The sequence below is a fragment of the Elaeis guineensis genome, chromosome 11 (assembly GCF_000442705.2).
Source record: "Elaeis guineensis isolate ETL-2024a chromosome 11, EG11, whole genome shotgun sequence".
Classification (NCBI taxonomy): Eukaryota; Viridiplantae; Streptophyta; class Magnoliopsida; order Arecales; family Arecaceae; genus Elaeis; species Elaeis guineensis.
In genome coordinates this window covers 111,441,776-111,456,675 of record NC_026003.2, presented here as the reverse complement: position 1 = coordinate 111,456,675, position 14,900 = coordinate 111,441,776, and the positions used below count along the sequence as shown (strand labels likewise).

At 37.7% G+C, this 14,900-nt stretch overlaps 1 protein-coding gene across 1 annotated transcript; it reads left to right on the top strand.

The window, feature by feature from the left end:
• The first annotated feature begins 3,827 nt into the window (after window positions 1–3,827).
• LOC140852589 (uncharacterized) lies at window positions 3,828–7,307 on the top strand. The gene is made up of 2 exons (XM_073245994.1): window positions 3,828–4,431; window positions 6,348–7,307. The coding sequence occupies exons 1-2, from the start codon at window positions 3,900–3,902 to the stop codon at window positions 7,220–7,222; spliced, it is 1,407 nt and encodes a 468-aa protein (XP_073102095.1). The 5' UTR covers window positions 3,828–3,899; the 3' UTR covers window positions 7,223–7,307.
• The last annotated feature ends 7,593 nt before the right edge of the window (window positions 7,308–14,900 follow it).

The window sequence follows — 14,900 nt, the reverse complement described above, 5'->3', positions numbered from 1 at the left end:
CGTTGAACCGAGTCAGTTTGTCTGCAAATTGAGCCGGCTCCACAGGATCTCAAGTCGACTCCGATGAAAAGAACTCGACTCGTCAGGGTCTCGAGTCGACGGACGTACCAGCAATGAGTTTCATAAATTTTAACAGTCCATGCATAATAAAAAATTTTAATTTAAAAATTAAAATAATTTTAAAATCTAAATAATTAAATTATTCATCAAAATCTAAGATTTTTGGATCTAGAATTTTATAGAAAATTAAGTCTTCTTTCACTGTTCTTCTTCATGGGATGTAATCACACGGCATTCCTACACATCATAAGAGAACTTGTTGATCAGATAAAAGATAAATTTTAATCCCTACTTTCACTTATGATCAGACGGCCTAGTGATAAATCCATTCCGAGTACTTGGCTACTCAAACTTTAAACTAAATCTATACATATATCTCATATATCAAAACAAATATAGTCTAAAAATATGCTTGTGATCCAATCTAAATTACTTTTAGATCTATCTAAACATGCTGAAAATTAGATCTAATCTAATATTATCAGATCTGATCACTACTTCAGATCACATCTAAATTATATCTGATCTGATTTAGATCTATGTTCTGTAAAATCTGGCTCTAATATCAGTTAAAGGATCAGATTGTGCATCGGATTGATTCGGATCAGAGGCAGTGAAATTTAAAAAATTTTGCTTCAACCTTGCACGCCATATATAGATCTAAATTAGATATAAAGCATAATAAATCAGCATGCAAACAATAATAAGGGTGATCACATCACCTTGCACGGGTAGACGATCTCCGTAGTCCGATGATCATGATTTTGTCGAGGTCCGCTGTTGAGCCATACACGTGCCTGACCTTTATAAGTATCCACTTGGACATTCGTCTAGAACTTTTTCTCTAGATCTGATCCCCCTTCTCTAAGTTGGATTTGAGGGCTCTTGATCAGCAGTAAATCGATCTCTGGGGCTGTCAGATCAACACTTATTGCAGCCTTTCTTCTTCCTTCAATTGGACGGCGCCTGAACTCCTTCAAGCATATGAAGGATCATCCCAACACCTTTGGGCGTGAAGCAAGGGAGCAGCCTAACACTTTTAGGCGTGTGGATATGAGAGAGAAGTGGAGGTGGAGAAGCAGTAGGGTTTTGGGTTTAATGAATGGATGAGCTGCCGAACCCTTTGGAAGGGGTCTTTTATAGACCAAAACCCTAACCTCTCCAATAAGATGGGATGACTCCCATTCGAAATCAGATTTCAAACAAGGGTGCCCACCTAAATCTCATGTCTGCCTTATCCACAAGGGGCCCTTTGGTTTTTTTTTGAGTAGAAAATAAGAAGAGGGCATACGCCCACCTTCTTTTCTTCCAAGAAAAACATCGTACAACATTTGGACGAGAAGGATAGGCGTGAAAGGATTAGTTCCATTCAAATTCAAATGGACCTTTATCTAAATAATCTTTGTTTAAAATTGAACCTTTCAAATTTGAATGGCCAACCTCCCAACAACCTCTCATCCTTATCTATATGGGGCGCACGCCTCTGGATCTCATCCAAAAGGGGCATGCCCCCCTTCTCTCTCAAGAACATTCGGAGAAAATAGAGAAAGGAGGGAGGGCGGCAACACTTGGTGCCCCTTCTTTCTTATCCCATCCAACTACTCGAGAAAATTTGAATCAAATTCAATTCAACTGAATGAAGTTAGTTGCAACTAACAATTGATGCTTAATTAAGAGCCCAACTAGATTAGACTAAACCCTATCTAATAGGGAACCCAATTCAGAAAAAATTTGGATCTAATCATGTGCTAGCAGGATTGCCTTAGACCCAATTGGACCAATTGAGTCCAATTAAATAATCCTAGACTAAAGTCCTCTGTTGTGTGACTGCATAAGTTCAATTCTGCATGGTAATAGGATATGTTGTGATCTCTATTAGCAACATCATCGAAACTCTTTTCGATAGATTAGAACTCTTTTCAATTCAGTCAATTAAAATTATCGATTATTAAAATAATCTAATTGATCCCATAATCTATCAGTGACATTTAGTAGTATGTAGTGGCAACCCATCAGAATTGAAAAAGAACCTCTAGATGCAGTTACCGTATGATTCGATTCTTCTATCGTGAGTTCCGATAGGACCGAGGTTAAAGTTAATTCATCAAACCTCATCCCTGTCATATGATAGAATCAATTGATTCGAGTCCAATATAAAATCCAATAGAAATATTTTTCTATCTTTCACACTGCCATGGTAATGGGCTTTAGGACTTAATCTCATGATTTTTATAGGACTACTCCTCCTCTATTGAGGTCAATAGATCTCATCTTGGTGCAATCCAATTCATACAATGAAAAAACTGCAGCCAACATACATCTCAAGGCTTCATATGGTTAAGAGACTGAGTTATGGTGTAGTTAAATTACAGCACCCTTAAGGTGAATAGCTGATGCACCTCAGGTCAGAGAACTTAACACATTACCACAGCTATAAGAATGTCACTGACAAGAAGATAGATATCTTTGTGACCGCTCGTGATTGATCATGCTCAGTATTTTTGTTCTTAATAAACATCTGTACTTTCACTCCTGTATCTCCACACCATAGATTTAAGACTCATCTATCTGAAGAAAGTGATCATACACCAATTTTCTGAATCGATCACCGTCTTCATGATTATCCTACAATCGGAAGTAATTTATGAGTTAACTATAATAACACATGTCTCAAATTCTCAATTCTTGAGAATATGTATCATCATACCCATTAAACACAATATGAATGAAAATAACCTAATTTTATTAATATAAAAATTAATTTACAAATTATGTCCTAAGAATATTTTACAAGTGTTAGTCAATCTGGCTTCTAGGACATACATCCAACAAAAGAGTCATGTAGTTTGCCACCGCGGTGGCAACCCAGTGGAACGGGTCACTGGCTTCCAACCAAGTGGCCCAGATTCGAGTCGCAGCAGGTGCTGTGGCTTTGATTAAATGTTAGAACGTGTATGATCGTGAGGAAACTGATCCTGATGGCTTGGGTGTGGGGTCTGAAAGAGATTTCTAATCCTCTGGCCCACAATGGTGCTGGGATGACGTATTCATCCGTTGGCTTGGCCATAAATCAGTCCATATAGTGGAGAGGAGAGTTTCTCCCTAAATTACTCTCTAAATTGAACATTCTTATTGGGGCCCTATGGTCATGCTCAAGAGAGATAGTTATGCCGGATTGTCTTACTCTAATCTTGTTTTTCTATTAAAAGAAAAAAAAGAGTCATGCAGTTTTTTGTCCAAAAAAAAAAAAGAGACATGCAGTTTACAGACATAGTCACATAGATCCTAGTCATCGAAGTAGAGTAAAGGTGCGGAGATAATGGGATTTAATAAGAGAAAAAAATTATAGAAGGATTCCAATGCATCAAAAAAAAAAAATTATAGATATCAAAATCAGTATTAATGCAAAAAATGCATTCTAATGAATTGGAGATTAAAAATTAAAAAAAAAAATTATGCATCACAGGCGGTGCAGAATGTGCGCACACCATCTGCACCATCCGCAATGATTGGCTCACATGTGGGCCGAAATATGGTGTATGAATTTTTTTTTTTGATATTGTATGTGAGATAATCACTATATATGGTTCTACACTGTCCGTGATGCACAAAAAATTTTTCAAAAATCAAAACTTCTCGTCCAAAGTTTCGATTGGAAAGAAAAAAAAGAGCGGAGTAAAAAAAATATACAAACAGATTTTTTTTTGAGGTTTAATATCTAACGGGACCTAGGGCATATTTATAGGTAAGTAGACAAACTGGTAGAGCAAATATTAATTCGGGCTAAATTGGGTGACTCCCTTCTTTCCGAGCGCGGGTGTAAAGCACTCGGAGTAGCAATGGCCGACGACGAGATGGTCTTTCCGGGAGAAACGCTAGAATCTCTCCTAGAAGCTTCGAAGACCCCGGAGGGCCGCTGGCGTCTCGCCTCCGGAACCCTAGACGCCATCCTCCGCCTCCCTTCCTTCCCTCCTCACACCCTCCTCCAATACCTCCGCCTCCTTAGAAACCTCTGCGCCGGCGAGGGCGCCAACCAGGACTCCTTCATCGAATCCGGCGGCCCCGACCGGATCGCCGCTGTCCTCCTGGGGCCGCCGCCAGCCCCGCCGGAGATCTTGCGGGCCGGGCTGCAGCTATTGGGGAATGTCGCCCTGGCCGGGGAGGCGCACCGGTCTGCCGTCTGGGCCCGGTTTTTCCCGTCCGGGTTCTTGGAGCTGGCTCGGGTCCGGGAGCCGGGTGTCCGCGATCCTCTGTGCATGGTCTTGGACACGTGCTGTTCCTCCGATGGAGGGCGTCCGAGGTTGGAAGAGCTTTGCGGGGTCGAAAGGGGGCTGCCCATCCTCCTGGAGATCATCACAATGGCTTCCACTGGTGTGTCTCTCTCTTCTTTCTATCTGTCTTTCTTTGGAGTTTGCACCACGGATTCGCCAGAATGCAGTCTATTTCATAGCTTAATTCAGAAAAAGCCTCCCTTTTATTTATCAGCATGATCTCCTGATCCAATATCTGCTCTCCTCTTTTGACCTTTTCTTCTTATCTTGATCTCTAGTCTATTGGAAAAGCTGATTACCATTTTGATTTCATATTCTTAATCATTGAAATTTTTGAGTCCTGAAACTCTTCAAAATGTTCACAATTGTTTCTACCTCTACCTAAGTTACGAGCCTGCCCGACCAAACAATGTGCCTTTGAAGGTTATATGACTTTAATTCATATTTGTCTAACTTCTTGTCGAATTATTTTTCCTCATCATTCTGGACTTGATTGTTCAGACAACTGATTAGTTAACTGTGGCAACTGGCAAGTGCCTTGCTTGATCGATCAATACTTGACATCAACTAAAGACATTTTCCCTTTTTTCTGGGAGGTGAGGTGGAGCGGGGATTAAATTGATCAGATATCTTATTGGATCAACCATGACCAGAGTTTGCTTGGTCAATCAATACTTAACTCAGATTTGATATGTCGAAAAATATGTTATCCATTTTATGGGCCAGATCGATCAGGCAGTTGATCGACTAACCATGGCAGATTGTTGCTAGGTTATCAATACTTGGGATTGGTCTATCATTGTGTTTTTTGACATGTCTCCAATGAAGAGGACTTCCTATTGCTTGTGCAATTGATAATCGACAATGCAGTAGACTGCAAGAAATTAAAATAGTCCATAGAAAAGCTATTGAGAAATGATAAGGAAAACAGAAATCAAACTAAGTGAGAGGTTGAATGCTTGAACTAAACTAGATAAGAGCTAGTATGCGGTAAGGTACTGAAATGCTTAACAGAAGACACAAAATAAGAGGTAGTATGCTGTAAGGTACTGAAATGCTTAACAGAAGACACAACAATTTAAGAAAGTACCATGATCAAGATCAACAATGAGTAAAGATAGTGATATAACATAGCATCATTAAAGTACATAAGAGGCAAAGTGGCTAGGTTATAACTGTCTCTACTCTCTGACCACTTTTTTCCTATGCAATCTCCAATCCCCACATGTTGGTGAGCACCACTTTGTAATCAAACAATTGATTGACCAACCGTGACAAGATGTTTCTGGGTCCAATATTCGAATCAGGTTGACTGCTCCGAGAAAAATGTTTGCACTTGTTGTCACTTTCATCCCTGAATCAATCTTCTTGTGCCACTTGTTTCCACTTTCTTCCCATGCAATCTTCACATAGCATAGCTACTTGATGATTGATTCTTTATCCAATCTTCACGTGCCATATGTCCCTGCCACATCATTTAAAATAAATAAACAAATGTTTGGTTTTCGTGCAAGGTACCATCTCGTATAAACTGTACCATACTATATTAGTAAGATACCAGTATGATATTGAGCTTGGTTGGGTATATGAGCCAATATTCAATCTGTACTGGTATGAACCTAGCAGAACTGTCTCGCACCATGCGGTATTAAATTGTACCATCTGGTTTTGGACAGTATCATGGCTTGGAGTGAAAAGTCTATCTTGGCATGGGGTTTTGTACTGAAGCAGTAATGTACCGGTATGATTCTCGGAATTGATTTTGTGGACCTTGGTAATAAGTAATCTTTAGTGCTGAACTTTCTGCCCATGCTTATACATTATGTTGGATCACTATTTTAGAAGATTTTTATGTTATGTTTGTGCTAGCATTTGAAGCGAGCCCAAATTATTTCACTTAGGTATTGTCCTTTCTTGTTTATTATGTTGTTTTTAAAGAAGACATGCACAAGTTGCTTCCAATAACGACTTGTTTGACTGTAACTCTTGACAACCACATTCTGGTTTCTGTTACAGCTGGTCATCATGAAGAGTGGTTGGAGTGGCTACTCTCTAAAGTTTGCATCGAGGAGCCATATTTTTCCCTTTTGTTTTCAAAATTAGGCCGATCAAATGTGTCATGTAACTCTAGTGATGTTGGATACCAATATAACATATTTACCCACGAGCAGGCATTCCTTTTGGGTGTGCTTTCGAAATGCTTGACTGAGAGACCTGAAGATATCGCTGTTTCTAACGATTTTGCACTCAATATTCTGGAAGTCTTGAAGGCTGCTTCTACAATAGTGGATTTTACTTCCCGAGGTAGCTCTGCTCTTCCAACTGGTTCTCCTGCAATTGATGTACTAGGATACTCACTTGCCATTTTGAGGGATATATGTGCTTGGGAGAATCCTATATCACCAGCCACTGAGGCCCCCATTGACTCATTACTCTCAGCTTGCTTTCTGGAACTTCTTTTGAGTTATCTACGTCAGCTTGAGCTCCCATCAACAGTCAGAAAATCTATGGTTCATGTAAAAGACCAAATAATACAACCATCAATAACTGATTCTTCAAAGGTCTGCCCATACAAAGGATATCGGAGAGATGTTGTTTCTGTGATTGGCAATTGTCTACACCGAAGAAAGCAATTTCAGGATGAGACTAGACTGCTGAATGGGATTCCATTGCTGTTGCAGCAGTGTGTTGTTGATGAGGATAATCCATTCTTGAGGGAATGGGGATTGCTGGCTGTAAGGAATCTGCTGGAAGGAAATGAGGAAAACCAATGTGCGGTAGCTCAACTTGAGCTGCAAGAGCCTGTCATCACACCTGAAATTGCTGGATTAGGTCTAAAAGTGGAGGTAGACAAGGATAGTGGACGTGCAAAGCTGGTCAATATTTCATAATGTATGCTGTTTTCTAACTTGAGTTTATGATGTACATTAGCCTTTCAAATTTAGAATCTGGCAGAAAAAGTTATCTTTTAGATCATGGTGCCAGTGCCTACAACTTATGACCTTTCACTTTTCTGTTTTAATGAATAATTAAGGAAAACTACTTCTTCTAAATTTTTGCCACGATGATTTTATTGCTCAATAACTAGGCTATTGATGTAAGATTTGCTCCTGGATAAGCTCTGCCAATTATAAAAATAGAAACCTCAACATCATTATCAATTAGATGCCCTCATTCTAGTCTCTTACATATTCTCAAATTTACAGTATAGTTCTCTTATTAATATCTTTGTCCTTATGGACCTACAATGATGTTACCAAATGGAATCATAAATTCAAATTATCGATTTTTGAGCAATCAAACTATTAATTGGTGAGGAATGGGATTTGGTGATTTTTTTTCATTGTTGACAAGAAGTTTGCATATTCTATATTTTTATTCTACCTAAATTTAGTTGAGACATAACATCTTATGTAATACTAAAGATATAACATTTTAATTGATACTAATTATTGAAATTAAAAAAAAATTCATAAAATCATATGGTCAATTTGACAACCAAAAGAGGTAAACTGTTGCTGCATTATTGATATTTCACATTATAAAAATCTGAATCAAATTATTGTTTGTCCAACTATGTATCTTTTGAGTAATTTTTTTCTCATCAAATGATCCATGCCAGATGAAAACTATGCTTCTTCTTAAATGATATCATTTTAAAGAATTTATTAAAAAACTGTGCACTTTATTAGGCTATGAGTGGGTGCTTTGTCATAGACAAGTTATGAGAATCACGAGTGCCACAGTAATGGGCATAATCAGGAGTGAGATACGGGTGGTATGTAACTCAACTTGGAAAAGCTCTATCACAGAAGAACAGGACTTTCTTCTCAATATCATGGAGTGTATTACATGTAGTGTTGCATGGACATGGATACGAGAATTGAATTTGGACACATATCCATGTATCTAACTCAGCAAGAAGCAAAAAGAGAGATACGGGAATATGCAGGATAACATATAAATCTAATTAAATTATATATTTACCTTTTACACATTATATGTTTAAACTTTTAAAAAAATATTGTTCAAAAGGATATTACTTGTTAAGATCTTTCAGTGTACATGTTTCTCATTCTAACTTCCAAATTAATTAAGGATGTTAGCAAAATAATATTTTGCAGAAAGTTGTTTCAAAATTTACATCCTTACCAAATCTTGGAAAGAACAACCACACAAAACTCATTGTTGGAAGAGTTTAACTCACTCATTGCTGGAAGGGTTCAATTCTTTTTCAATCTTTAAAATGGCTACTAAAAAACTTCTTAAGCATCCATTTTTCCGATATGTATGCTACTTGGATACGTATCTGCATGGATTTTGGAGTTGAACATGAATGTCCAGTAGCACTAATTATATTTCAAAAGATGAAGTGCAAATGAATGGGAAGATGCACACCATATGTGATGAATAGTTCATCTTTTGGACTATTAGGGCCGTAATGCAGTTTTAAACAAGACTGTCTCTTTCTTTTGATGATTATTTAATTATGTGTACATTATAATATGACCCAAAAGGGCTAATATAATGGATCTCATTAGAATGTGAGTCTAGGTATTGTTGCCATTCAGAACTTTTAAGTTGCTTCAAAATGGTATTATTCCGACTATGCTAAAAGTTCTCTTTGGGTTGATTAAGAAGACCAAGAGTATATCAGTGTTTCACAATTATGGATCATATCGATGCTAAATTTCAATGTGATGGGTGACTATTTCAGTTGCTGAATGATTGAAGAAGGATATTTTGTCTCCCTTCTAGAATGATTTGACAAGAAACATGCTAGTTAAAGGTCATAACCTCTAACTGAGGAATTACATCACTAACATGTATTTTAACTCTTCAAACCTATCCTTAACATCTACTGACTTGCCGTATCTCATTTATATGTGCTTGATATAGATCTGTTTAAATTCATCATTTTTCAAAATAGGATTCCAAATTAAACTAGATTCAATTGAATTTGTGAATTAAGATGCCTTTTCTTTCTTTTTTTTTTTTATATTGAGAGAAGTCGGAAAAACATGTGAGCGGAATAGATCTCAATGCTCGCTTTACAGACTTAAATTGAAGTTTCATGGGGACTGGTTGTCAAGCTTCCAATGCTGTTCAGCTCTTTTAGCACAATAAATCTACAGCTTCTAGACCAGATGTCTGTAGAAGTTGTGGTAATATTGTAAAGCCTTTCAATAGGATGCTATGAGAGCAGTTTGCCTCCTACCTCTATGAGCCATCTATGTCAATTATAAATTTTTGATTGATATATCACTCATATGTATGCAATTTCTCAGTTATACTATTAGTTATGGCTGGGAACTATCAGCCACTTTGAGTGTGATTACAAAATTGTCACTGACATGTTACCATTGAATAGTCAATCATGTTATTGTGTACTGTATGATGATTATAATTAAGATGGATATATCTTTTCCCTTTCTCTTTTGAGTCGGTCTTGTATTTGTGGACATTGGATACGATATATAATTTCTTTTTTTTTTAATTTTTTTTTTTCATTGGCTATTAACCAAGTCCATATTATAATATGTTGGATGTAAACATATATGCAAAGGACATGGCATTGTCACTTGTGACAGAAATTCTGTTGTGTAAGCTACCGATTGGTCCTTGTCTTTGATTGTATGTTCCATATTTTTAATCACAATTCTTGACACAACTCTCCAAATATTTCTGGCTTGTTCGTTTTAGAAGTTGTCGTCATAGTTTCAGGCATTGTCTGCTGTTTGACATGGGTCCAAATGGTTAAAATGGGATTCTGATGAATGATCACATGTTTATAATGTGCATCACATATGAAAATAGTGAATTATTACTGCTTAAAACAGCTTGCTGCAGTTTTTTTTTTCTTTTTTTGCCTGGGAAGCTTAACCGGTTGTACTATAGGATTTGATCATTAAATGCTTATGCTGTATTTCTAGCACACTCTAGTAGCGTTGGTTGGTGCAGGGGATGTTTTAAAATTAGTTTTAAGAAAATTCTAAATTTTCTTGTCTGTCAATTCAATGAAGTGTTTGTTTGATTTTAAGGAAATCTACAGAAAAGGGGAGGATAAGTTTTCCAGAGATGCAGTAGTAAGTTTTCCAAATTCTCAATATTCTGTTGAAAGAAACAAATGGAAATTTAGTTTTCTGAGGAAAACAAGTTGTCCATGCAATTCTCCTTGTAACTGAACATTATCTGAGGGTTTCTTTTATTATTCATTTTTTTAATTTTCATCAGATTCCTTAGCATATTAGACATGATGTATGTGCAGATATGCTCTTACATAATTTTGTTTACAACATTATTAGTTTAAGGCACAGAAATGGGAACATACTTCTTCACGTAATATCCAAGATAATGTAAACCAGCTAAACAACGTCGAATCTATTTTTAATGTTTTGTCCAACAGGTCTGGTCCTGCTAGTTTACTCTAATATTGCTTCTGTTAGAACTATAAACATACGTGGAATGGACCTCATCAGTCTTTTCATCAGCTCTGACATTTCTCCTGTTTACACAGTCTTATTCTCACCAGAATTCCACAATATAAACAGGTCTACTTATTTGATAGTCCAGAATTAAGTGCAATTTAATGCAGAGAATTCAACTTAGATTTTTGTTCAAATTCCTCACCAGAAACTTCCCAGTAGCAATGATGTTTGAGAAAATAGTCTGATTACAAATAAAATTTTATTAATGGATTTGTTCAGTAGAACACTTCTAAGCTCATCTTGATGCCCTTGGTGGATCCAGCTACCTGTTCATTCATCACTAACCCTCCAATAATGTACATGGATATCTGTCTTACATAATTCTGCATCTACTTACTTGATTTGTACCGTAGTACTTTCTTCAAATGCTTTATGTACAGTTTACACTTTTATGTTATTGAAGAGCAACGGCTGCTTGATGCCATTTAAGGATTCTAAGTGGTTGGAGATGGTTGGGTTATGCCTAGTTGGTGGTACTTGCCTGCACCTGCGATGGGTATATAGTGAAAACATGAGAGCTATTACTTATGATTGGACCTCAGATGTTGCTGATATTGAATTGCAAATTTTGGTGAAAAAAGACAGTATTGCTTTTGCTCAGCATCCATTCACCTAATGGGGTAACTCAGATTGATCCTCTTTACAGGCACAGAAGGCCAGTCCATGGAGATGCCTGTACACTGAGAATGTTTCTTTGGCTTCATTGAGTCAAAGTAGATGAGTATCTTTCATCACTTTGACAGGTGAATGAAGTCCTGCAATGCCACTTTGGGCTCATTTAGTTTGCAGGAAGGATTTTTTTTCCTTGGAATGTTAGTCCTAAGAAGTTGATTCTTAGAAATATGATGCATGGGAAAGTAGTTTTGGCATGGTTGGTGGATTATAGAAAAATAGCTTATTCTAGAATAGCTCATGGTTGGTTTAGCATCCACTTTTTTGAGAAAAGTGTGCAAAATATCTATTATAGCCTTAATACAAGGAAAAACTTTATCCTATTCTATAAACTAGTGTTGTTTGAAAATTATAATGGTTAAGGGTATTTTTTATCATAGATCATGGTAGAAGGGGGTTTGAGGCATTGTGATGGAGAGAATGTTCATTACTGCCGTAGATCTTTTGATAGCTTAAAGATTACTTTTAGAAAAAAAGAGCTTCTAATTTCAATCCCATAGGAATTCCAAAAATCCATCCTACATGGGTTTTTCTTTTTCCTAAAACATGGGAATTGTTTTCCCTTGGAAACATCTTTTCTAATTTCTGTTCTTTGAAAACTCAAACCAAATAAAAGGGGTTTTTTCCACTTTCTATGGACCACACTTTTCCCTCTCCACTTTTTGCCAACCAAACGAGTCCTTTATGACCGGCTATTGCTGCTGGTGGACTGTAATTGGATAATGTATCGATGATAGGTGGCTATTAGTCATCTATTGGTACAAATATATATCAAGAACCAGTGATTGAAGTCCCGACGGGACAGGGGCCAACCCGACCACCCTGTCCCATTCCTTTGGGATTTTGGCACTAGGGATGGGTGTGGGGTCCTGAAATGCATTTTCGATCTTTGGTCTGACCGGTCCATCTTCATCTCGATCGGATCAGGTGCCAGTATGGTCGTCCCGGTCATGCCCTAACTTCTTTTCAAATGACGATGGTGATTCGAAGTTCGAATGCCCATTCATTCCCGGAGGGGGGGGGAATGAAGGAAAGGGGAGTATTGACCTTGTCTGCAGGGTCGGTATCATCGCCCGAGGAAGTACGGCATTGGTCCTTTGATTCCGATTTTTGAGAGCAGAGTATGCTGGCGGGAGGATAGCTCGGAAAGGAGAAGGGAGGAAAGTGGAGAGAGGCCATTGGATTTTTCGATGTGGAGTGCCGAAGCCAATCGGGGCTCGGGAGGAAGGAAGGGGAGACTGTAGGGGAAGGAAAGAGGGTTTGGGGCCTTCGGGAGGGAAATTATTTCATGCACCAGGTCAAATACACGTAGGGCAAATCCCGAAGCATATGCACGATGGATAGCATGCAATCGGGAATTGGTGAAATACAAGCGACATTGTGGCGTGTTATCCACCATGGGATTTGACGCGGTCCAATTATACCTGGTGCACGCGCCAAGTCCAAGTGAACTAGGGCAAATTGCAAAGCATATGCATGTTCGGTAGCGCGCAATCAGGAATTGATGAAATACAATGGGTAGCATGGTGTGTTATCCACCATGGGATTTGACACGGTCCAATTGCACCTGGTGCATGCAATCATGATACAGATTTCTCTCTTGGGTTACGCGATGCGATCCATTCGATCTTGTCCATGATCGCATCTATACAATATAGCTGTCAAAATATTGAGTCTGTGATTTCTCCCAAGCAATCGCACTCACAGATCCCACACAGCTGCTCCGATCGATGCTCGTGACTCTGCTTGACCTATTTATGTATAGTTAGATGCTGCTTAGGCCAGGATTCTTATCCTATATATTCTTTTAAATCGAAAAAATTATATTCAGCCGTACCTTATCTTAGAAGTTCAAAATATTTAAACAATAAATAGATCAATAAAATTTTAAGATAAATTCAATATATATATATATATAGGGCATTTCAAGCATGTACTGGGATGGCCACCGAGATGGGGCGGGATGCGGCGTGTCCCGTTCCAGATAAAAATTGGAACACCCCCATTCCATGGGATTTAAAACCCTGTCTAGAACTCATACTATATGGTAAACACTAGACTTCCTTCAGACCTTCAATGAATTCAGATGCAATGCATTTGGCCATGATTAGTATATCTTTACATGGTTAAATATTGTGTTGGCCTTGATGAATAAAAACATCAATTGTTGATGGATCTAATGCATTATCGATGATGTCAACTTACATCACTTCTCTGGATGTTGATTCTTGCCTTGGTTTGAGTCACTTTTTTCCAGTTGATTGGCCATTTTATTCCAGTCTGTATTTTGATGATCATTTGATCTCAAGTCCGTGGCCTCTCTTTTTGTGAAAGACAAGAAATAACTATATAGGATCAATGCCAACTATATATCAGGGATGATTTGTTAAATGGAACTTACTATATGGGTGCTATCTTTTTCGAAGGCAGTTAATTTGGAGGACAGAAGTCGATTGACCCCATGTTTTCATTCGATGATGTATCCTTGTTATAGGATTATTATCTTTTTTGTTTTAAAATTTGCTTGCATATTGATTGTCATCATTGTATCGAACAATTATGGTCAAGAGTTGAGTTCTTTAGGTGGGGAAACAGAAATTGTATCAGTTAATATTGGTCGATGCATGGGTGTAGGTGGATGTATGGATGGAAAATGGAAAGAACTGTATGGTGGGGGCAAATTTTATCTTACTAGCATCAGCTCTCTCCTATATGCATGCCTGCTGCTAAGACTGGTCATACAATCAGATTCGGGCTAGCAAACAAAGTTCAATTGATCTGTTGTGAAATCTGTATCTTTGACCATGTCTTGGTAAATGTCAAAATTACTGACTTAAAATCTCAGGAGAAAAATTTGCTGGATGGTCGGACAATGGAGCAATTATTTTTTTAAACTTATGAAAACAGTTTTTTTGCCCCCCTATCCACATATCACTATATTTGAATCAGGAAGAAAGAGCACTATTAGTATTAACCTTGGTAGCTTTACTACAGAGGGTTTGGATTGTTTCATTCAGTTATGCGGTTCTAGTTGAAGAAAGATTTGTCCAGATAGCTCTGCACTATATTATGCAGCCAAAACTAATGAATTTTCCTTAAAATATTGTGTTCGAAGGTCAAGCATTTATTTATCAGCATGCCTAGTAACTTTCAGAGAGTTGAATTTGTATGCATTATCCCTATTCTTTATATTACCGGGTTAATTCATCAAATATATCAGAAAGGATTGCAACGATGTAGCATCAGGCCGGTTTTTGTAGGTTAAATTCTACTATTTTCTGCTGTTTCTATACTTCTCGGCTGGCTTACAACTATACAGTACCATGTGTTCTCTGCTGTTACTACTCATATCATCATGGCTCACATGGACTTCTGTTATATAATTACAAAGGAAATCTGATGATATGTG

Bases quoted from the DNA above. Each gene is read 5' to 3' on its own strand.
- LOC140852589 (XM_073245994.1), top strand. From the start codon at position 3,900: ATGGCCGACGACGAGATGGTCTTTCCGGGAGAAACGCTAGAATCTCTC. The intron at 4,432-6,347 runs GTGTGTCTCTCT...TTTCTGTTACAG, and splicing joins CATCACAATGGCTTCCACTG to CTGGTCATCATGAAGAGTGG.